Genomic DNA, 25,974 nt, shown 5'->3' on the forward strand with positions numbered 1-25,974 from the left:
TGGCGTTAATCACGGTACAGTTTCAGACATATTTGTCAGGCGCAGGAGTCCTCATCGGGATCAGCTCCAGCCCCCCGGAGACAAACTGTGACTGCATGTTGTTGTCACGGACTTTGATAAACGCGTGAGGTGAGTCAACCGGCCGCGTACTCGCAGCGTTACTCCTATCAGCTGATATACTTAAACCTCTTAACTTTGGCTCATAAACATTGAAGTGTTAACAGGCCAGAGAGAGAGAGAGAGAGAGAGAGAGAGAGAGAGAGAGAGAGAGAGAGAGAGAAGTTTTTCCTCCTTCCTGAACTGTAACGTTGCTGCAGTCAATCTCTGCTGTACGTGTTGCTGTTCACACATGCAGGAAACTTTTGTTTTTGTACGCTTTGGCCCCCTACTCCCTTTTTCTGTTGCTTTAGGACTGAACTTTGACATCAGAAATAATCAATACAGACAAACCCAGCTGGCTGTTGTAGGGATAAGACAGGGCTGACCTGCTGCGGTCTACATTAGACTCTTGTATACTCTTTTATCAGATGAAATCTAATCTTGACTGGTGTGAATACTAACAAATCAACCATCTTTTGGGAGGATTAATTTCAGTGTTAAGTGTAACCGAGCTGTAGCTGTTTACTGTCACAGTAGAAATTGCATAGAAATAAGGGTGCTTCATTATGGGAACTGACCTCCTTCTGTTGTTTGTGCTTCCAGGACACTGTAATTGTACCTCTCCGGTGAGGCAGTATTGAGCCGCTGATCATTATGGATAAACAAGGCTGTCGAGCCCCTTGCATGCAGTTACATTTACCAAATGAAAACCAGACCAAACACACACGTGTCAGACTCCTTGCTTGTACACAGTGATACAATGTCTAATGAAATGTAGGAAAAACTGATCTATTGTGGAAGTGTTTGAGTGCCGACATTGCTGCAGGAAGTCTGAAGAAGTAGATGGATGACAAACGCTTGGGCAAAACAAATGTACCAGGGAAAAACAGGACAGACAGCAGAGGTTTAGTCTTTGTTTTCAGGCACTCTAATTGGGCTAGCTGAAAGTCAAGCCATTAAACTCCAAATGGGCTTTACAATAAAATAACCATTACAAATATGAAGCTTACTCTCAAAGATGATCACTCTGTACTTTGTGAAGAACCACAGTTGTGTCTGGTTGCGTACTTTAAAATGACTGAAACTAAGTAGCAGGGGTACAAACAAAGCAAAATGGTGAAAACCTACACCGTAGGATAGAAATCAGCTCTTGTTATGAAAAGCCTTCATTCAGGAGGCCAAACAATGTGGCAAAGGAAGGTGTCAGGGATACTGAGAAGAATAAAAACACCTTCATGTTTCAACTAAGAAAGGCTTTTATACTCACAATTGTTCAAGGATCTGGATTTGTAAAGCTTACTCTCCAGAGGTGTACATTTCCACCATTTTGTTTCCTGTTTTTTTCCCCTTTGAGCACCTGTGGACTTTCAGCAGAGGCCCCTAAGCTCTCACCGTACCACTGTTTTTAAAAGATATTTAAAATAATAACATGTGAATCTAATTCATAAGCAGAAGTAGACTTGTTTAAATGCCATGATTCCTGTTTTCTCTGTGTTATTCAGCTGGTTGTGAAAAGCTTTGCGTCATCCAGAGTTGTGCAAATATGAAAATTCAGCTGTGCTTGTGCTTCTGTTTGCATACATGCTGTAACTGTCTTCTTTGAAAACATTAGAACATAAATCTGCACACAATATTAATCACTTGAGTTTAAAATAAATATACTCATAACAACGGCAAATAGCGGAATAATCTGATTATATGCTACAGGCTTGTTTCTAATTCCATTTCATGCACTGTGTTTTAAACAAGGAATAGCCAAGCAACGTGGTTAAGATTAAAAACATTTGCTTTTACATCCTAATCTTTACTTTTGGAGTAAGCCCCATTGCTGCGATGCAGATTTACCGATGCAAATGTTATTTATTTAAATGCATATTCAGATAACGCAGCAACCTCAAGCTCTGATTCGACGGGTTAACAAGGCAAACATGTAAAAGCAAATTGGGGAAACCAAAAAACCAAACAAACACAAGGTTTAAAGCATAGTCCTTGTGATAATGGTTAGAATGTCGGATTACTGCTGGTAATTACCATAAAAACCATGTTTTATGAAACAGAGGTTTGGTTAAGTGTTGGCTCATACAAGTTATTTGCTGTACTTTAACAGAAAAGTATTCGATTTAGCAGCAAACCCAATGTGATTTCTATTTAAATTAATTTGTGTTGTTTGTGGCTTAGTTATAAATGAACCTAATGATGTCAATATTATTATTGACACACACACACACACACACACACACACACACACACACACACACACACACACACAGCGTGTTATTTCCCAATCACTCTGTGGGCTGTCGGAGCACAGATATTTGTTTCATGTGTGTCACAATGTGGGAACTGGCATTAAAAGATATTTCAGTGTGAGAAAAGGGTCATATAGGCCTAACACATTTTAGTTCATTTGAATCTCATTAAAATGTAAATAATAAACTGATGAGGTGTAAACTGTTTCCTTTTTAAAACGTCCTGATGAGTTTGGTAATGAGGCTGGTATTATCCTTTGGGTTTAATGACACATGGCTAATTATAATTTGGTGTTTTTTCTGTTATCACAACCTGACATATGGTATCATTTACTGTGGTAACACTAAAGACCACTCACAGCGCGACGGTCGGCTCCTCCTTTGTCCCTCGCGAACAGTAAATTCGTTGGGCAGTTGTTAGAACATGGCGTGTGGTTTTCACAGTGACGTTAAAGAAACTGAATGGTTGAGCCCCCAGATGAGGTCACAGGACGTCTGTACTTAAAGTCGGTGTGTGTCTGGAAATCAAACAGAGGTTTGGAAACATTCACAGTATTTACCTGTTGCATCAAGGACAGAGATAAGTTGAGTGAGTTATGCTACCAGATTTACCTCTTTCTTTCCCTATCTTTCTTGTTAGCTGATTTTCATTGTATGCAGAATTTTTGGATTTTGATTAATTCAAATCTGATAAATACAATAAATAAATATTGGCTTAAACAGCCAGGCTTCACTTTTAAGCCTTTCTCAGGAAGCCGTTCTTGTTTGTCTTCAATTTCAGTAGGAACTGAGATACAAAAAGTAAACATGTAATTAATGTTGGGTGTGGATCCTAGCTACTTAGTTTAGGGTGATTTTTGCGTGTTTATAAAATAGGCTTAACGGAGCAGGAAGGAAGAATTAAACAGGTTGAGGGATTTGGGTGTTACTGAAGGTTGGCACGTTTAAAAACAGTTCTACTTTGAGACACACTTGGGGCACCTGATTTGTTCTGCGTGGTTTCATATGTTTGTTTTATATATGTATGTATAGTTGTGTCTCTGTCTTATCCAGGTATTTATTTATAAAATGAAAATCTACTGTTAAATTCCTGCCATGGATTAACAGCTTGTCGTACCAACTCACAGCCAGGCTGACCCGTAAGCTCGCTGTCTGTTGCTAATGATGCAGTCACCTGTTGCTTCACACCACACTGAAACAAGTCTATCTTAACCCTTTAGACATTAACTTGTCATGTCTCAGGATACTGCTGTTAAAGGCACACTGGTGATCAAGTCTTTTCAGCAGTTTTAAATTGTGCTTTTCCACCTCATGCCACGTAACACTTCCATCAGTTCCACACATGCATCAGGTAATAGCAGAGGCTACAAGGGATTTAAGTACTGACTTGAACTGCCATCGACCAAACATGTTCTCTGCAACATTGCCAAACAGCATCATAAATGATAAACGGCATTACTACAAGTGGGAGTGGATCTACAGTAACTGTATTTGTTTTGACACTGTATGCAAAAGAGGAAATGATATTATCAAGGGAGAGTAACCAGCCAGAGGGGGAAAATTATCCACCAGAGGAATGTTTACAGTTGCAAGAGTAATTCTTCTGTTAATACAATTTATACAGAAAATGAATGAATGGCAGATGAAGATCTATCACCGAAACATTGTCAGCAAAAACTGAAAACTATGAGCTTTGTAAAGGTAGATGTTATGGCAGGGCTGTTGTATTGGATTGTATTATGTTGTATATGTACATGTATTTTATTTACAATATAAAGACAATGAGAGACTGGACAGTATCTAATAAAGTCTTGGTAAAGGCAAGAAAGTCAGTATTATAATAATAATAATAATAATAATAATACACAATTATTAGTAATATATTCAATTATAAATTAAATGTTATATCATTGTAATATTGAAATTCTGTTGAAAAATAAGAAATGTTCTTTATCTTTATATGTTGTGCTTTATCCACTGGCTTGAATTGGTATTGAAAAGTGGATTGGTGAAAGGCAATCCAAGTAAAATGTCTCGGTAATAGTATACTAAATGACTATTTTAGTGCACAGCAGTCACAGCCACCTCTAAACACATCATTCTTGCTTCGCAACTAGGTGTCCAGGGACATTTTGAGAAGCTTGTTTTCTCATTTGGAGTGTGGCACAATGGCAAAGTGAGTTACATTTAGAGTATTTTGTTCATTCGTAATCACCACCTCTCTGCGTTGGTGATTATAGACGACTGTAACACCTGCAAAGAGACCAGACACCCGGTCCCATAGTAGACTTGTATCAGCGGAACAAATGTGACTGCATACAGAAGGAAACACAGAATAGGAGCACTGTATTCAGTGCAGTCCTGTCAACTCTGGGTTACAATAGAGTTAGCACTTTGGATAATGGTCTCAAGAGACTAAAGGCGCAGCTGACACTTCTGGCTCGAAAACAACAGTTTAGCGGCAAAATTGTATCAGCAAACAATTACACCCTGAGCTCAGCTTTGTCTCTGCTCAGCCTGGCTACTGTAGCTATACTATTCTATGATATATTGCTTTGCTTTAAGATAGTGATTTTAGATGTTTGTGTTTTCTAATGGCTTGGTGATAAAATATCAGTCAGGATACTACAAAGAAATTCCCTCGCACTCAAATCAGTATATTGTAAATGTGTGCTGTAGTAATTTTTCTCTGACACTTTAGGTGTGTATGTTCTCTCCTTGGCCACAGCCATTCAGCGGCTGCCACTGCTGCCTCAGGCATTTAAAACTCCACCCTCGAGTGGCTACTTTACCTCGTAGTGAGACTCTGCTGTGATCCCCCAGCATCCAGGGCGTAGTCTTGCTTTCCAACCACACTTCTCCACCTCTGCTGCCAACCCAGTATACCTAAGCATTTTCCTTTCGCAAGCTTCATCTACCATATCCTCCCGTGGGAGTGTAAAAGCCAAAATATGCTGCTGTGTGTCTGACCACAACATCAGGTCTGGCCTTGACGTCCTGCTCGCTGCTTCCTGTGGGATCATCAAACCCCTGGACTTAGCTGGGCTGTAGTTCGCCTGGTCAAAACAGCCGTGCTTCCTCATGGACAAAACAGATTAATATATTATTTAATTTGTTTGGTCTTAACTTTAAAACTTCTGTGTTCAGCTACAGTACATATGAAAATCTGGACTTTCTCACAGAGTTTATTCCTCTATTCCTGTTTCTGTTCTCTAACACCAATAGTTTCCCTGTGGCTCTTGACATGTGTATTGTATACAGTCTTCTATTGTGTTAGAGTTTTATGGTCATGGTGGATCACATGGTGGATCACACGGTGGATCACATGGAGTAATTCAAGGCTTTCTAAACTTTGTAGATCTGTAAACTTGAGTTTTTTCCCTTCTCTTCTTTTGTTTCCCATCAGGTGAGCTGTGACTGTCCCCTTCTTTGTGTGTCTCTGTGCACCCCGCATGTACCGTGGACAGCCCCGGCCTGTCAGAGAGGCGCTGTGCTCAGAGACTGTGCTGCACTAGGAGATCTCCATGGCTTCTGGCCCTCCATCTCCCTCTGTAGGCCGCAGGCTCAGACTGCTGGAGTTGCTTTTTAGCGCTCTGTTGGTCTTGCTGGTTTCTGGGCTGGGACCAGTGCTGGGTCAGAAGGTCTACACCAACACATGGGCTGTTCACATACCTGGAGGTCAGGAGGAAGCAGATCTAATTGCCAGCAAACATGGGTTTGTCAACCACGGACATGTAAGTAACAAGCTTGTTTTTTCCTGTATATGCACTGATATAATCTTTAGATTGAGGTCTTGTGAAACGAGGGCCGTATGTAGAAGTAAAACCAAATAGTTTGACTATGCAAATGTCTTCCACCTCCTGAAAGGTTGCATAAAGGCGTGTGAGCTTGCTGCTATTACACGCTGTGTGCCCTTGCTGTGTGTGAAATATGTGACTGTATTCTTTAAGTTCATTATATTGGGGTTTCTTGTTGGCTTCTCTTTTGCCGTCTGTTTCTTGTTTTCCATTTTTTCCATCCAAAGATAAAACACTAGAATCTTTCATATGTATTAATAATTACAAATATTATTTCCCTGATAAGTTATTAGTATGTGGCCTAATGTTGCATATACAGTGTTTTTTGACAGTGGAGTTGAAAGAAGCAGGATGGTTTTGTACTGCTCAAACATAAATGTTACAGGAAAAGATTATTCCATCCTGGTTTTTTGCTTGTTGTTGAACTGGTTATAATAATCTAAATAGTTTAAATAGTTTAAATAATCTGAAGCCACAGTGTGAAGCTGGGGACCGATCTGAAAATAACTGAAACAAACAAAGGCTAGACAAAATTCTAATAACTTTCACAAACCCACATACACGGTGCTTTTTAGTGTTGACAGTCAAGAAGAAGCACATTGGGCAATTGAATAAATAGTGGACAAAACACTGAATGATAGGTAGCATGTTTAAAGCTATTTCCCCATGATAATGAGGAAATACCTTTTTATATCGCAAAAAACCCCTCAAATTATTTGCCAGATTTCTGTGGAACGGTGGATGGAGAGACGTGGCTGTAAACTCAGCAGAGAGAGCGAGTTGGTTGTGTGTTAACTTTGGAAGAGCGAGGTGACCTTTAGTTGAGCTGTGGGTGTGCACTAAAACCTGGATGACCTGGCACCAAAATGGCGCCGCACGTCATTTCTCTGTTTAAAAATCATACAGTTCAGACATGCATCAAAAAATCTTATCAAATTGACAGCAACCAGATCAAAACAGCTACAATTCCCCCATACAACACATTCAGTATCTTTAACAGACTCCATCCAAAAATCTTCCAATTAGGTGTGTGTGTGTGTGTATGTGTGTGTATGTATATGTAACCAGCCTTTGTGTGGAGCCACAAGCCAAAATACTGTAAATATGCAGGAGTTAAGGAGAAATAGGTTTTCAGTCAATTGTCACTTCCGTCTTAAGGGAGGTTTAAATTATTAAGATCTTATTATGCCCATAGCTTCCCAGGCCCAGTAGGTGTGGGCGATGCACGGATAAACATTTCCTGTATGCTTCAGTGAGGTCTTCATCTATTATGACTTTCTGTTTGACCTCAGTGAAAACTAATTAGCCAAGTCATCTTTTACCATTATCACATCTCTGACTGAAATTAGTGTAGTCTTCAGTAGGATTTCCTTTTCTTTCTTTTTTTTTTTTGTCTCTCCAAAAGGCGAATCTTATTGTGCTTAAGTGTTCAACAGTCACTTAACCTGATAGGAGAGGTACAGGTAATTTTAATACTATAACAAAAGTGCTCTTCTGGCTGGTTCCCAGCACATTTTGAGCAATGAGTATCTGTTTTGGTGGGTGTATTGAACTTTGTAACTTTGACAAACTGGATAGACGGGGAAACCCAGCAAATGTTGATGATCTACTCACTGATGATCACTCTTCATCTACTTCAAATATAATTTTATTTTCAGTGACATTAAACAACGTTTTTGAATCATCTGTTTCTCCTAACTAGTTTTCACAGAAATTGCATTTCTATAGTAGAGCTGTAATTTACAGCTTGTACAATATAATATGTTAGGCCTTTAATTACAGTAGGTGGGACACAGCAGTAAATAAAGTTTACATAGAAACTATAACATAGGAATGTGAGGGTAACAACAAATAAATACAAAGACTAATAGATTGACGACAAGCGGCTCTTCGTGCAGCTGTTGAATTTCATAGTCTCGCCACTTTTCTGTTTTACAGCACATGGTCTTACTGGGCATGACCAGGAATGTAATTTGTGCTCTGAATAACAGCATGCAGACTAATGAGTAATCCTACACACTTAAATCCTTAAACTATGTATTGCCCATGGACAGTGAGGAATCCAGACAGAGCAATTACACCCGTGTTCTTGCACAAATGGAGACGAGGAGCTGTGTGGTTTGGCTGATCTCAGCAACTTACTTAAAACCATTTTATGATATTTTGAGGGAGGGAAACTATTGTGTCTGACCAGAGCTAGCTTGACACAGAATTTAAGATGGAAAAATGGTAGGGCAGAGGCCTATCTAATGAAGCAGTCTTAATAAAGTTAGCAGGATAAATGCTGAATAAAGCCATGAACTCTCAAATCTGAAACATGGACTCAAGTAAAAACAGATGTTTCTGGTTTTCACTCTAAGCAGGTATTCTTCTTATTAAACCTTAAAGTTAAATCCTTGATCTGGCATTCATTTTTGTGCTGGAGAAAAAGTGGGTTAAAATAACCCAGTTGCGACCCACCACATCGCCAAGGAGATGGAAGCCAAAAAAAGCCTGACCTGACACGGTATGAGTTCTGTAGAAATAACCATAGAAACCATCCTGTGCTCCTAAGGCATCTAATCTGTACCTTTTGGCGTAATTTGCACATGTTGGCCTGCTGGCACCAAATGAAAAAGTCAGTTTGAAGTATCAAACAGAAATTCATGAGACGGATACCTATTCATTGCCAAAGAGCAAGCATATTATTCCTCTACTTGAGGTGGGTCCTGTTTGTGAATGAAAAGCAGAAAGACTGAGCACATGAATTTAGATAAATAATCATCAGGAGTACCCTGGTTGTGCTGCTCTGGCCTCTGTGCTGCAGCAGTTAGGGGATTAATTGATTAGTCGATTGACAGAAGATTAATTGGCAACAATTTGAATAATCGATTTAGCAATTTAGGTCATTTTTTAAAGGAACAATTTCAAACTTCTCTGGTTTATCAAATGTGAATGTTTTCTGGTCTCCTTTTTGAACTGGTTGTTGCATAAAATATAACATTTTCACCATTTTCTGACATTTTATAAACTAATTCATTGATTATTTGAAAAAATCAACAGATTAACCGATAATCAAAGTAATCGTTAGTTGCAGCTCTAATTAAGTTGCTTGCTTTAGACACTGACTTCAGGAGGTTTGCCGTCGGGCACACGCAGTCTGAGAACTGACAACATGACATCACCATGATGAACCTTTAAAGTAAATGACACGTAACAGACACGTCTGTTAAGCCCTCGGCAGGTATTGATTAATTCTCTCCATTCATTAACTTTGAAAGGTAAGGTATAACCACAAGTGATGACCACCCCGACTGCATTCCAGTACGTCACTGCTCATTGATTAAAATGAAGCCATTACTTTAGAGCTGGGAACAAACAAATCTGTTAAGCCTGTTTTTTGTTTTTTTGCCTACAGCTGATAAGGAAATGGAGTTTCTTTGTGAGCTATGTGTGGCCAGGCATGGCGAGTCTGAGCTGTGGGGCTGAGCATGTAGCTCTGCATCTGACTCTGCTGGTGTGTGCAGGTGTTGGAATTAGGCAGAAGAGCTTGAGGGGAGGATCAAAGACTGCAGCTGGGCAGGTTTTACAGCTCTGATGATGGTTGTTTTAATTTCGTCTTCACTCATTCCCCGCACACCACGGCATCCATACACCCTGTACCATAAACATGTCAGCTTTCTATGTTCCTCCATCATGACACATGGAGCATGTTGTCTTTAGGGTGCGTCTGTGTGTAGCCATTTCTTGACAACAATAATTAGGAGCAACACATACGTTCTGCTGTTGCAACATACGTTGCACCTATTGAGTGGACTAGGTCCTAATAATTTTTTACATGATATTCTTATTTATGAGACAATAACCGAACTCCTTAAATATTTTATAAATTCATTTTACTGCTGTGTAATGAGTGTCGTTATCTGCTTGTCAAAATTAGGACTGCAACTAATGAGTGTTTTCATTATCGATTTAATCTGCCGATTATTTTCTATATTCATTGGTTGGTTTACAAAATGATAGAAAATAATAATACATACTTGTTACAGTTTCCTAGAGCACACAGTGACATTTTCAAATAGTTTGTTTTGTCTGACCAACAGTCCGAAATCCAAAGATAATCATTTCACTTACCCTAACCCTCATCCTAACCCTAACCCTAATTCATTTTAGACCTGGGAAAGCAGAAATCCTCACATTTCTACTTGGAAAAGTTAACGAAACAATGAATCAAAACAATAGACAGCAATAGACAACAGATCCGCTGTGACATTAAAATGGTTGGCTAGTTCATCTCGTCTTTACTTTTTCCAAAATGTTTTTAAGACAAAGGACACGGACAAATATGATGCACCTGTCTATCTTTGTTGATGGCACTTCTTTACGGTTGGTTTGGTGTGTTGGGGGCCAAAAGTCACTTGAAGTCCATTCCAGTTTCTGTCACTACCAATCACTCAAGGCGAGCTAGTCAGTGTGACAGTGGAGAAGGCCTATTGTCAGTGAGGGAAGTTTAAGGCGATGCTGTCTGACAGCAGCAAATCATGTAAAACACTGATGCACTGTAAGTGCACCAACTGTCTCAGTTGAGTTACACGCACTCTCTGCACCATCCCTTACTTAGTTGTCATTTGGCTTTAAAACCCCTCCCTTTTTTTCTCTTCTCTTTATTGTCAAAGGGGATGCAATACATGATGCCAGTGAGGAATATCAATATTAATGTACCTAGAATGAAGCAGACTATTTTAAAAGTAAAAGGTTGCCGTGACCAAGTGGTGTTCAAATGGATTACACCTCTCACTCCACTTTTAGATTATAGGACCATTTTAGAACAAGGGGAATAATTAAAACTAAGTTAAAGTAATAAAATTAAGAAACGGCTGACTCGCACAGTGGTAAATGGGTATTAACTGCCAACTTGCATCTCAGGATGGTTATTTTACATTTTAAAGACCTTTTCTTGCCCGCATCATCAGACTTTCACTGCAGTTTTTCGTGGGGAACAAAAGATTTTTGTGCTATGTCTGGTTCAACTGCACCTTCATTACGCCGGCATTTAAAATAAAAAGCGAAATGGGATTGGAGCGATTGCTATTAGTAGTAAGAATGATTTGGTAAGGAGAACTGACACAAGTTAAATAAACCTTAAGAATTATTACAGTGTAATCTGCAAATGGGATCAAACAGCCACAAGATCAAAGGTTTAATTTTAAAAATGGATCAATTGTGGTCACTCTTACAACAAAAGCCCCCTCTTTGTTTGATCTGTTGAGCTCGACAGCTGGTGAAACTGCTGGGTAGATTTCTTTTTATATTTTTTAGGTCGCTCATGTGTTTTGAAACATTGCGCCTTTCTGTCTCTGGCCTCAGGCTTTCACCATCTCTTCCATCTTGTATGCAGCGCTCATGAATGTTCCCATAGTCATGACGAGGCTCAGAGACTCAAGTTAAACTCGCTCTTTGCAATGTTGCATGACCCCCCCCCCCTCTCTCTCTAATTCATGTTGAGCAGTTTTTCTTTCCTTTCCTTATTACATTATAATTTACTGTTCAAAAATACCCTGTTACATTACTGGCATTAAATAATAGTAAAGCAATCATAATTATAACCTTTAATTTGTGCTGCAGTGATTAAGGTTTAGCATTTAACACGATAGAGATAAATCTACCTGCACAGAGCTTGATTGCATAAGGAGTATCAATAGCACCGTTTCCAAGAAAGTTTTATTTCTTTCTTCCTCGTCCTGGAATAGGAAACAGGTTACTAAAAAAACATGTAACATTTGCAGGACACTATGTTTGGAGGATGCAAAATAAATCTTATTTTCCTTATAAGCCGGCTTTGATTATTCACAACCAGACGTGGGAGAAAAAAAGGTGATAAATAAATAACTCATCTCTTCCTACTCTCACTTCAAAGTAAAATGTTTCTCAGAAGCGTGTCACTTCCCTTCTGTGAACAGTGGTTTCTGTTGCTGGTGGTGGATACAAACCGCTGTGTTCATACGGCTGCTCTATTTGGAGGCCAACTGCCTTCATTGCATGTGAGGGAGGATTGTTTTTGGCATACTGTGCCCTCACTGTACTCCATGCCACCATCTTGGCCCATTTCTGCTATCGAATGTGCTGATTTCTTCCCTCCTTTCTGAAGTGGTTGGACCCTTTTTTATGAAGATTATTAATATTCTGGTCAGCACAAGAAGGAGCAAAAGAGATGGATATTATCTATAGTTCTGATGAAGTACATGAAATGACACTCTCCTATCTGTAACTCTTGACACAGCACTGCACTTAAAGGCAGCCCCTGTAAGATCTTCCACTTTAATCAGGCCCACAGTTTTCTTAGTAGTTCAAAAGATATGGCGGAGGAACTTCTAATCTTTTCCTACCACATTTGGTTGGATTTCCTTTGTATCTTTTACAGGCGACTTTAAATAAAAACTCCCCACAGGGCCTCACATTATCAGATATTACAATATCACTTACCAAATGATTTAATATGGCCAAAATTAGGTTGCTTTTAGACTATATTTACAGGAATTTGTATACAAAATGTTGGACATGTCATTCTCTCAGAAATGTATGTTAATCACAGATTTATCGTTTATTTCACTTCAGTCATACATCCTCGCAAAGTACAAAAAATAAATTTTAAGCTGTATTACATTATGAAAATATCCAAAATCCCAGAATGTCTGCCTGGCCTTACCTTTCTGTAGCCATTCACCTGCTGATACAAAGGAAACAAAAATGTCCAAATGTATATTTAGATAAACTTCTAACTTTGGTTAAACCAACTATGTTAAGCTAATCCACCTGATAGTGACAGACACTCAGTGTGCCGTTGCTTTGCAATTGTGTGATTGGTTCTTTTCCCTTTACTTTGAAGCAGAAGTACTTTTGACCTTTTGATTTTAGGTCAGTTTTTTCCCCTCTCTCTCTTTGGTGTTATCATTTTATTTCTGTGTAACACTTTGCACAGCATTACTGTTAACCTCACAGAAATCCCAGTGAGTAATTTTATCATCTGTTAACCGCTGTTGTCAGCATCAAACTGTTGGATTTATTGTATATGCTCGGTTAAATAATGTGGTTTGTATGTCGTTTGTAGAGAAGGGGTAGATGTTTTGTCCTTTCAAAAGGATTTTTTTAGGGATGCACCGAATATTCGGCCACCGTACATTTTTCGGCCGAAAACCAAAAATGCGCTTTTGGGCCATTTTCGAAATACTTTTATCACTGAAACAACACGGCCGAAACAGAAAGTTGTGATGACGCAAACAAAAACCGCGGCCAGCACACGCTTATTCATTTATTTATTCATTCATTCATTCATCATTAAGTTAAAGTTAAACATTTTATTTTGAATTTTATTTTATTTTATATTGTGCACTGTTGTAATGTCAGTGCTAAATAAATATTTTCATACTTTTGTAATTGATTTATTCTTTGAATTGCAATGCCATGATTTTAGTGAGGTTAGTACACAGTCATAGCCATAAATGCAATGGTACTAATAATTGGCATAATAATTTCTTTTGGTGGATCGGTTTTCGATTTTCGGCCTTGGTTACCTCACTTGCGGTTTTTGGTTTCGGCCAAGAATTTTCATTTTGGTGCATCCCTAGATTTTTACAAGGTATACCTTTTTTGAAGAGGGTTGGCAGCTTGTTTCAAAGTGTTGGTACTGGATGTAATCATGCATTGTATTTTACAAAAACTAGTCCATTCTCGCGTTTTATCTCACCTTCAAAAATTGGTAATTGTTGATAGTCTCACTGTATTTCTCTCAGTCAGAACTGTGTAGAGCTATAATTGTATATAACGGCAACAGCTCAATTTAGAGGCTGTGCTGAACCACCTCATGCGCTGCCTGATAAGGGCTAAATTATTTCTGACCCATCTCAGTGTTTTGATGCTTCATTGCAAAGTACAATCTGTGTGAATGGGAATACACCTGAAATGAGAGGCTGAAGGTATGGAGTCCATAATTGGACTCTGGAGAAGTGAAGCAATTAACTGTGGGGAAATAGGGGGTTTTAGGAAATTTGCTGGAAAATCTTCTGACAGGATATGACTGGCTCAGAGATGATGGGAGAAGAAGCGGCCCACTGATCGCTGAAAGGAGCTACTTTGCATGATTTGTACAATCCAACACAGGTGCTTTCCATTTTTTTTGTGTGTGTTGTGTTGCCACCAAACTGAGGTCAGAAATGAGCTGCATAAACACCTTCGTAAAGCCCTATGAAGATTTAATCCAAACCTCTTTGCTTGTGTTTTCTACTTTGTTGCAAAGTGTGAAAAACTTTTGAAATGTCACAAAAACTGTGAATTATTAGTGTTTTTCTAGCTGCTGCAATGAGATGAAAAAGGTTTGCTCAACGAAAATGCAGTCCTGTCAGTAAACACGCCCACATGAAAAATGGAAATAGCCTTTCAGGAATTAATTAATATTGAGAGGGTTATTGCTCATGTATGTCAGGTAATATTTGCAATATTTTATGACCTGAATGTGAAAAAAATAAGTGCTTTATGATATTCTAATGTAAACACAAAAGGAGTCATAAACTATGGAAGCACGGGCCATTTAATATAACCGGGAGATGTAGCGGTAAAGATAATTTAAAGTCAGCCGTTGGAGCAAACATCGCTTAATCATTATGCATATGACGAATGCCTTTTCGTCTCTATACGTTAAACACTTCCTTAATTGACAAGAAAACACCCAGAGCTAGCCCAAGAACATTTCTAGCCGATTCTGCCCCCTCCGTTCACCCTTTTTAATCACATATGATGTATAGTGTACACCTCACACAAACTTGGATGGAAACCAGATATTGAACTTGCATCAGTGTTTCTATTCATCCATGATATGTTACTATACCCCGAGGGCCTTTCCAGGGTCCTAGAGTCAAACATGTGGCTCAAACACACCAGCCATATAGATTGCCACCTCTAAATATTTGATAATGCTTAAGCATGTTTTGTAAGCTGGTTTACTTGTGCAATATCTTCATTAATCTTTAACGCACCACTCTCTATACTGCGGCTCTGGCCTACTTTAGCCAATGCGAGCTGATGGCTCTAACGGAGTGTGCAGCCCTATACAGCCAACGTAGTATGTCCCTTTAGAGATGGTGCTGCTTTGAAGTGCAGTAATGATAACGCCAAAAACATAGTTCACAGTCAGAATTGTTGGATGTGGGCCCTTGTTTGGTGCGGACCCATTAAAAAGGCTGGGCTTTTCATCCAGAGAAGAATGTATCGTTTCTCATCTCTGTGCGGTTGATCAGCAGCAGAGTGGCGCATCTCTGCAGAGTCCCTGGTCCTTGTGTTGCTGTCAATGAGAAAGCCTCCCTTTTATTCCACAATCCGTGACCTCTCTCTCTCGCTGAGCAGACCCAGATCTCACTTCATCTCAGCTGCTCTTCTTTGAAAGTTAATGAACAGCAGAGATTGATGTATCCCTGTTTGCTCTGCTGGAGAGGAATGACTTTGGATCCAATATACCTGAAATCAAATTCTAAACATATCACCATTGAAATACAATGTCACTGATCCAGTGTATTAGAATAAGTTTTAGTGATCATCGTAAATATAAGTGTCTCAGTTGTTAAGAACACCAAATAACACGTTCACATTCATTTATCTTTGTTATTTTTGTCACATATGAACATGGCAACAAAAACGATGGCAAAGCGATCTTTCTGTGAAATCTGTCAGCAAAGCTACACGTTGTGTTCTCACACATTGACGCTTTGTAATGTAATTTATAGAGGAAATCTTTGTAAATACTTTTAAGTAAACAAAAAGATGACATTGCATTTCAGCAGTCCAATAACTACACAAGGTGAATGTGCTGAATTGCCCCTATATTAACACTTTGCAGTATTTACATGAACAGATGTTACTGTTGTGGCACTTTGAGGAACAATTACGTGGCTACAAAAGAGAGAGTGAAATGAGTAGTGCAGCGTTGAACAGCCTGTCATCGTCCATCAGTAGCAACTTCATGGAGTCACGGAAACAAAATAGAATCACGCCTACACACAGATGCAAAACAAGTTGGGCAACCAGAGAATTTAGTTCATGTGATCCACCTTTTAAACTTGATATTTTTAAGCATAGAAGGTGTTACATCAGAAGGTGAGGAGAAAAATCTGCCGGTCTGATCTTAACTTTGTGGGTGACTCACTTGTGTCCCTGAACCTTTCAGATGTTGCGATAGAAGAGATTTTATTGAGCAACATTTTTAGGCATTTGTAAACTTCATTATATTCAACAACATGTTTGTGCAAAGCGTTATAATTGCATCATACGCCACTCTGTGTGTGGACATCGCCTCTCTCTATAGATGATTCTTTTTCAGCCCCAAATTTTGGGAAAATAATATCTGATAGCCTGAAACACCTTTCAGTCAAGAGAGATTTGTTGTCTTGGCTTTGTTTGTCAGTACTTTCGTAATAGCAAATAACATTTTGTGACCCTGTGTGTTTGTATCACTTTAGATTGGCTTATTAATCAAAAGGACACTGCATTGGGTCAAACCAATAATTGCTATCTTGTGGAAAAAAACGTGTGGAAAGCCAGTGTTGTGACTCAGAGTGATGGTACCAAAGGCCAAGTCCTGAGAATACAAAAGCAGCGCATGAATCAGTGTTTCTGGAGACATATCCTGAGGATGACATAAATGTCTGGATGAGGTGGCCACTGGCTTCACTCACCCCCATCCCCCTCCATCATTCTGAAGACAAAGATGGAAAGAAAATAACAAACCGGTCAGCAGGAGGCCATCTCCAGCCTTGAGCAAAGGAGTTAACAGCCATATTGCCAGGGGTCCTGGGAACTGCAGCAGCACTCAGTCATTACTCTGCTCTCCCACAGAGGAGCGATGGGGGCTGGGATGGAGCGGAACCACACACAGGTCACAGGGGCTGTAACAAGAGCCAGATGTGCTGAGGGGACATGAAAATACATGGACAGGCACCTCTCAGCTTTTAAATATGAGCGAGCTCACATGTACTTACACGCGAAGAGAACGCGAAGGTTGAGGTATTTGAAGAATGTCAGTACTGAAATGGAAACTACTTTTTGTTATGTTCATATGTGAAAACAATAATAGCAGGAACAATAGCGGTAGGCTGCAACCTTTGATCATCACATTTATGCTCAATTTTTCTATCAAAAAAAATGAAATAAAAAGTTTTCACTTAAACACTTAAAACAGCCTTTTATTAAATGTATCATATACATATATATGACTGTTGTGTAGCTTCTGTACTTAAACCTTCAAGGGGGGTGTTCTTTACTGACCAAGACGCCTTGATAAACCTTTGGCAAAATATTATAGTAGGGCTAAAACGATTGATATAAAGATAATCCCTTAATTGTTTCAGTCACTTTTCAAGCAAAAATTTGGGGAAAAAATGCAGAAAATGAAAAATGCTTGAATTGATGGTCTAGCCTCTCAAATGTAAGCGTTTGCTTTTCTCTGTGTCATATGTCAGAGTGAACTTGAATATCATATCATATATTGGTTTTGGACTTTTGGTACAAAACACATTTTAAGTGGTCACTTTGGGGTTTGGGAAGTTGTAATGGGTGTTTTTTCATGTTTTGTTTTTTGACATTTAATTGATTCAACAGTAGATTAATTGATAAAGGAAATAATTATTAGTTTCATCCCTATTTTAGGTGGAGGCTTTATGAGTTAATGTTTAAGCAACAGCACACCTTCTTCAGAGCTTAACTACGACTTAAAACTTAAAAGTGCTTAAAAAGTTAAAAGTTACTTGTTGCCAACCTAAAGATGATCTGAGGTATTAAATATTTCTATATCTATTTCTAGATTTCTTAAGTATATGTGCCAACAATATCTCCACATTTAGAACTATTTAAAGCAGCATCCTTGTGTCCTGGTGGTCTACAGATGCATATCAAGTAACTGCAATGTCCCTAGTTCAGTTCTGGCCAGGGTCCTTTGTGGCACGCCAATTCCTGCCTAAATAAAAGCTAGGCTAGGCTCTTGAATTCCAATATGAAGTGTTTACAGTTCGACCAAAATAAGTTGTTGTTTTTTTTTTTTTATGTGCTCTGTTAGGATGCCGTAGAGTATGCTAAAGAAGCAGGTCATGAATTTGATCTCTGGACTGACATTATAAATCTGCGTGGGGAAATTAACACATCACTTTATGGAAGGAAGCTAATTCATGGGGTCATTAAACAATGCACTTACCCATCTGCTCCAGTGGCCAAGAGATATGACTGGTTGTACTGGGCAGCTTCCAGTTTGGATGTGTTACTGTTGCCGAAAACCACCGTCGTCACTAAATTAATTTACCCAGAACCCCACGTTCTCCATGGTTTCTCATTAAGTGATTTAATCACTTCAGGTCTAACAGATATTCCTCTGTGAAATTGTTAACGGTGTTCGAGGTAACTGAACTGTCTGTGGCGGTGGTTGGTTTTCGCTTGTATCTCGTGTCACGGACGTAGACAGGACGCTCGTGTGCGACCCAACCTCCCTCCTCATGTTGCCCACACGATCACAGACACGCACACACACAAGCTGGCCCGGGAGGCAGAGCAGTCGTTTGCGATGCAGTTTGAAAAGGGTAAGGGCTTAGATCTGATAAGCCTTTTCACAATGAAAACAAAGAGGTGAACGTTTAAAAGCTTGTAACTATCCTAATGGAGGTGGCAGTGTGGGAGGAATGCAGCATTTGGGTGGAGCTTTTCTTTTTATGATGGCTGCAAGTGATTTTTTTTCTCTCTTTGTAACAGGAGTCCTGCTGAGTTGTAACAGATCTGCAGTTTTCAGCTGTTTGGCCGTGCTGCAGTGTAGCAGAGATACTGGATTTAGATTTCAGATCTGGTGTCGTTATCACTTATATAGAGTTAGTTTAGCTGCACAGGACTGCCAGGGCTGGAAAGACGAGTTTCTATTTGAGAGACTGTGTGCCTCTGGTCACCATGTCATCAAATTAAAAATAATGTGTGATAATTATAATGTAGTGGTGGTGATGTACAGTTAACAAACACATGCACTGTACTTTTTGTGTGCCTGCCAGTACACTCGTGTCTATCCAGTGTCGCTAAATGACAGTGTAAGGGACGTGTTTCTCTGGTCAGCTGTAGTATTTTCTTCTTTGACCTCAAGATGTAGATACAGTTGCTTTTATTCACATTATTAGTCTTCAGTAAATTAAATCTTGTCAAAATATTGTTTGTCACAAAGTGGCTGATAAAAATATCAAGCAAACAAAAACCTCTCACTCTCCTTCATTCTTTTTGTTGCCCTTTTAAATTCATTTTTCAGAGCTTTTCAGTGCTCCTGATCATGCAGCAGGCTGTTTCCTCCTCGCAGCACCGCACTCTGAGTAGGTGCTTATTTGTTTTTGAATGTTTCCAGTAATGTTTTGGTAACCTGCCAACTTGGCAGAAATGGTTCCTAAATGCGCTAGAGGTAGAGTTTTTTTTTTCTGATATTCTTTTTCAAAGGAGTGTTTGTTCTTTCAGGATCTTATATCATCTGTTTTATTGATGTGACAGCCTCGTCAGGTCTCTGTGTTTTTCAGTTTCTGTGGAAGTCCTTAAAGTTTACTAGTTTGAGTCGGTGTGACACAAGCTTTAAAACACAGGATTTCTTTCTGGGTCATCCGTGTTGCAAAGGATGTGGAAGTTATCACATCTGTGTACAGTATCAGTTGTTGGTGTGTGTTTGAGTGTTCATGAATATTTTATTGCTGATGTAAGCTATGCATCAATGAGTTGCAGTTCCCCCTCCCCCCACTTCATCAGATGTTGTTGAAATTGATTCCCTGGAAGCCTGCTATTGAAGACGGAGCTCATCTTCTTTATTGTGTGTGATCATTTTGCTGACTGAAGCCATGCTGACTGAATTGGAGGCCTTTATACAGTCGGTTTTATCTACGAAGGTTGGTTGGATTGGGATTATTTCAGTATACATGACTGTTGGCTGCTACTGTGCATTTATTGTGCGTTGTTTAGTTATGCTGTATACAATGTCCCAAGCATTAAGGCACAAGGATGTGATTTAAAATCAATATTACAAAAGGATTTTTCCCCCCCGGATTCAAATATATTTTAATATCTGCAACTAATAATTTTCAGTAATGAATATAAAACAACAAAAGAAATGCAGCAGAACCTCACATTTGACTTTATAAATTACATTATCAATCGATTGGCAAAAGTGTTGGCAATTAATTTTCTGTCGATTGATTAATCCCTTTATTGATTACTTATTTCAGCTTTAGGTAATCATAAGATATCTCGAAAATGGTAAAAAAGGGCAATTTATAAGAATAAAAACTTCAATTACTTTAGAGATTACTATTCGCTTGGAACAATTAATTAAGACAACATAAATTAAACATCTGCACTACACTGTAGGAGATTTTATTATTTTTTTTACTAATAAAGTGCCTATTGATTTTTGAAAGATGTTCCTTTTAAAAATAGAACCTCTTTTCCATTATGTTCATTGGCTTTATTGCTTTATTTAAACTGCGTCCATACATCATGATGTAAATATAGATTCTTTATCATACACTGAACGTGTATGAGAGCTGGTGTTGAACTGGGCTCACAAACCTCAGAATATCTAGAATCCTGCCATATTTACCACAATATGCAGGAAACCAACTGCAGAGGAAAGACTGAAGAGGTTGTTTTGTGAGAAGTGTCCATCTGTTTGGATCTGTTTCTCTGGAGGCTGCTTCAGCTCAGGGAATGTTACCAATGTTTTGGACAGGATACTGTGGTGGCTATAGTTGGTGAGCCTCAGTGACTCGCTCTCATTCCCAGGGCAGCAGTCCAGATGACTTCGGCCCTCACTCTCCTCTGTACGGATACTCCAGCTCACAGGTTTCCCTGAGTCTAGTGCCGCCATTCCACGACTTTCCAATACACAAAGTAAACCAGGAGAGCTGCAATTAGGGTGCGTTGGAAAGAGCTGAGTCCTGTGCTGAGTTAAGCTCTTCCCAAAACGTGGGTTCAGTGTTTAGTCCACAGAAAACAGTCAGCCTCCCACTGCTTTCCAGACCTATAATACTAGCTGTTTATGAAAGAATCTCTAAACCCTCCCTCTGTCTCTCTCTCCTACCACTCCACACACACAAAACAGCCTGGAACCTTTTATTATCCTTATTTTGGCACCAGGTCGGCTTGTTCATCTATTTTGGGACTGTTCTCCATTTTTCTTGTTGTCCCAGCTTACAGTAACTTCAGAGACTGGTGAGACTTTAGGTTACAGGAAACGGGCATTGTTTTATGCATAGTCACAATTACACACTAAGGAAGGGGAACCACAGACTAGTGTATGCCTTACAGAGTCTTTGTTTATGCCACTGCAGAAATTTTATGGCAAGAAAAAACATGATGTTGAAAATGGTTAGTGTTCATTATCCACAAGTTGTTCCATAAATAACATGTTGAACAGAGAGTTTAAGAATCTTCATGAGACCAGAGTATCATGTGGACGGTGTTGACGCACTCTAGGAAATGGTTGCGGTCGGTCTTCCTGTCATTGTCCCAGCCACCATGCAGCATCCTGGTTTGGGCAGCCAGAGTGCTGAATCCAGCAGTTGTGGCAGTCAGCTGGACACAGTCAGTGTGTTCAGAGCTTAAGACTGGACTGGACTCTTCAAGAGAAAGGAATGTTCCCCTCTGTGGACGAGTGTGACCTGAAATGGCACCACAGGAGACGCACACACACACACGCACACACACACAGCAACTTCGATGTGCTTAACTTGAATATTTCCATATGATGGCACTTTCTACTTCTACTCCACTAGTATTATCACATTTCAGAGGGAAATTTTACTGTTTTTTACTAGTACTGTTTGCTCTATTAAGATTAAGATTCATATTACAAAATTTTAATGTGTGTGTGTATATATAAATATAAATAAATTGAACAATATACATTTTGAGCTTAAATGATCGATTAATCATTTGGTTGATTAGTCAATTATCAAAAAAATCCAACTGACTTAAATTGTTAGTCATTTTTCATGCAAAATGCAAACATTTCATGCTGCTTATCATCATGTTAGATTACAGTAAACTGAATCATTTTGAGGTTTGGGCTGTTGGTTGGATGTAACTTTGGGCTGGGAGTAATTGGGATGGACATTTCTCACTAGTTGTTTACATTTTTACAAAGCAAACAATAAACCGATTGTTCAAGAACATAACCATGTATGTATGTCTGTATGTCATTTTCAGCTTGTTAAAAGTGTAAGGACATGAGTATGTTATTTAAGCTAATTCACACATTTACTTATTTTGTAAAGCTTTAGTGAAGTCTGGCTAATTACACCTCATGTCAAATATAGCAGTTAGCTGGAGTTATGCTGGGAATTACCTGATATCACCAAACTATGCACAGATAACGATGATTACAAGTATAATAAAGCTAACAGAAGAGTCAGGGAGGTGTCAATAAAGCACAGTTTTCAAACGCCAACACAGCCTTGAGAAGAAGTCCTATCTGGCAACGTAAGTGAGAAAACAGCTGTGTGGGTGGAAAACGGGTCTGGGGGGAAATTTCAATTGTTCAGTTTCAGATTTCACTCGTTGATCTCACCACTGCAATGCCAGGCACATGTATTGTATACGTGATCAGGCACTATTGTGCTTTAATTTTATTCCCCAAAGTAATTGAGTTTATTAGTTCATTTACTTTGTGACGTAGAGTGATGGCGGTTACATCTGGATAACTTCCATTTCGCCTTGTCTCATTACGGAATAAGAGACAATTCCTTTCAATCACTGTAATCAAAAGCGTTAATCGCAGTGAGCGGAAGGTTAGAAGTGAACATTGCTTTCCTAGATGTGTGTTCCATCTTAACTTTTTGTTTTGACTCATCAAAATTTTTACACTCTTCATGAGGTATCCACCGTTGCCCTGGCGTTTAGTTACGTTTTTGAGGAGGTGTATGTCAACTATGGTGTAGCCATGTGTGTAGAATTCATTGCCCTTAACACACAGCTTTAAATCTGCTTTAGCCCACACATTTACGGTGCGTTTAGTTTCAGTTGTATGCCGTCAAATGTACAGTTTTGTAATGTAGCTGTGTATTGTGATAAGGGCTGCGCAATTAATCGAAACATTATCAAAATTGCAATATGGCCTAGTGCCATATGCAAATCGGAAAAGCTGTAATGTTTTGATTAAGGTAAATATGTGACAAGACAGCGTTATAATGAAGTACTTTAGAGCTGCAGAGATGCCCTGGTCTACAAATATTGTTCTCAAGATTTAAGAAAAGATATTTGTTTGGCACAGACCCCCCAAAACTTCACATCCTTTCAATAATTTTAATAGTTTTTTTTTGTGAAAATTCAATTTGTGATGCAAATAATGATCATTACCACATAGCCGTGCAATATCTGTAAAAATAATCACAATATGATGTTTTTACCATATCGTGCAGCCCTAATTGTGATATGATGTTGTGCTGTAACTGCACAGTGGGGGCAGGTCAGTTTGAGATTTTGATTTTAGTTTTATTTGTGCGTCTCCGTGCTGATGCTGTGACAATCAAAGCTCCCTCTAGGAAGAAATAAAGTATCCACAGGATGAATTGATGGTGTCGTAAGGTCACTGCCAGTACCCGTGTTATGTGTTGCTCCGTTGTTTTCACTCTCACCTGCTGTGAGTGAGATTGAGGAGGAGGTGGGGATGGAGAAATGCTCGATGACTGTACACCCAGACAGCGTCGGAGCACATCCTGTTTCTGTGAGAACCAATCCAGCAATACAGTTGTCTCTGCCATGCCATGCTGTTTAATGGCCATCTTTTCCCGGTGTCCCATTTAGACATGCGCCAAAAACCCCTGAGACTTTTCTCGTTGTGTTATTGTGAGTTGTTTTGTCCGTGAACATGATAAAGTTACCAGAAGTTTACTGTAGAGTGTGATGGATGACTGACGCTTTCGGACTCAGTGTGACAACAACATCCAAACAGTGCTGTAATCTGAGGTAAAGAGAGAGAACAAAACAGCTGGGGAAATGAACATCTGTGCATTTTAATTGATGAAATCAGGTCAAGTACACAGCCGCCTCTCCCAAACGGTAAAAATTCATTGTGTGTGTTCTCTTTTATGAGAAATTCAATCTCTCCAAAACCACTGGCCCCAAAGATTGTTGGACTGAAATATACACCAACAAGACATAGCTCACTTTGGAGGTACACAGACTTCTCACGCATCTTGAGAGGGTCTGCGGTCTGATGTTGAAGTTAGTCAATTAAGAGCGATGGATACTGTGCTCATAATTGCTTTTTGGCAATTTATCTTGCACACACAGCTCTCTCAGCACTCATGTTATGTTACATAAACCGTATTGATTTAGGACTTGATTGTGCTGTTTTCTGTGCCAGGATTGCATATAATATGCAAAGCAATACACTGTCTATACACTTTCCCCTGTCTGGAACAAGCGTCTGATTGATATCATTTTTGTGCCGGACCCAGCACAGATTTATTTGACAGGGAGCTGAAATAAAGGCAGCCATGTCATACGAGTGTAATGTTCCTTGACAAGGCAGTGACTGCTTTTCATTCTCATAATGTAGATGAGACCTGAGTTGTTTTGCTCCACGCTGCTGTCTACTATGAATAATTCTGTGTTGTAACTGCATTCAGTATCTTCCCCCGATTGCTAAATTATTTGGTTGGAAGAGCTCATTTGTTCATAGTGCCTAGGGAATGGAAATTATGAATAATGTTGTTGATCGACAGTCACCCACATAAATGAACACATCAATATCAGATAACAGGAACAAAGCATTACGGTGTGTGGCAGCTGTGGGGGCTGCAGATGGACCCGGTTTGCGTGAGACTTTTATGTTTGTTTTTTTTGCTTTCATAAGATTAGAGAATGAGTTTAAAATAACCCGTTATGACCAATGAAAGCCCAGTCCAATTTCTCTCTCTCAAGTAGACTCACTATTTTCAGCTAATTTCCATTGTATTTAATTGCTCTTGACAGTTTTTTCAGCTCAACTCAGCCTCATTGTAAATAAAAGGGCACAATACTGATTAATGTTTGGTCATTATTCTCAGGACATTACATGCGTAACACAAAATGCAGCCTTGATTCAGGCGGCAAGGACAAACTGCTCCGTATTATTAACTCCTCTGTTTGACTACTGTGTTCATTGTGCAGATAGAAGTTTCTTTTCTTTTTTATTACATGTGTGTTTCTCACAAAAATGCATTGTATGTATCCTTAAGGATATTTATATTTAGTGCATTTCTTTCCTTTAAAAAGCAAATTTTTGTTAAAAGTTTGAGTCCTGCGTCTTCTTCGCTGCCTTTGCTAGTGCATAGCAGTGTTGTTGATGCATTACCATCACCTATCGATAAGGGGATTAGTGTGAAAAGATTGGCAGGACTATGCATCGCGTCAACCAGCATGCATGTGTGTCCTTGGGGACCCACACGTAAAAACCATTGCTCCATATAGCGCTACTAGGGGCCAAAAATTCCAACGCTCCTCTTGTTTTCATAGTCACATCTGAGAAGTAATTTCATTGTGTTCGACGTTTTGATTATTATCCTTTGAATTCCATGCTGTCTAAAAAGAGATTCTACAAATTCCTTATCAAATCCAGTCAGCCATTAAGTGCAGCTATAAGTCCTGGGTGTAACAAGCTTCGCCTGTAATACTTCTTTAAAGATGACTGAGATATACAAGGAAATGATCCTTTACTGACAGGATGTCCTTTGGTTTCTTTCAAAAGATACATATCGAAAGTGCTTTTAGAAATGGTCCGTGGCTGTTTCCTGGTACCGTTCACAGTTGTGATGCAGTTCATT

The 25,974-nt window shown here is 39.2% G+C and overlaps 1 protein-coding gene across 4 annotated transcripts in view; it reads left to right on the top strand.

The window, feature by feature from the left end:
- furina (furin (paired basic amino acid cleaving enzyme) a) overlaps positions 1 to 25,974 on the top strand; it is an 80,750-nt gene that overhangs the window by 663 nt on the left and 54,113 nt on the right. For 2 of the 4 annotated variants that reach the window (XM_051380464.1, XM_051380468.1), the window contains exon 2: positions 5,755 to 6,082. In XM_051380464.1, coding sequence (XP_051236424.1) covers positions 5,873 to 6,082 — 210 coding nt within the window. In that variant the 5' untranslated portion in view covers positions 5,755 to 5,872. Of the gene's footprint in view, positions 1 to 7; positions 130 to 2,867; positions 2,938 to 5,754; positions 6,083 to 25,974 lie in introns of those variants that run through there. The other 2 variants (XM_051380466.1, XM_051380467.1) reach the window with 2 other exon arrangements.

Source organism: Dicentrarchus labrax, unplaced genomic scaffold (genome assembly GCF_905237075.1).
Source record: "Dicentrarchus labrax unplaced genomic scaffold, dlabrax2021, whole genome shotgun sequence".
NCBI lineage: Eukaryota > Metazoa > Chordata > Actinopteri > Moronidae > Dicentrarchus > Dicentrarchus labrax.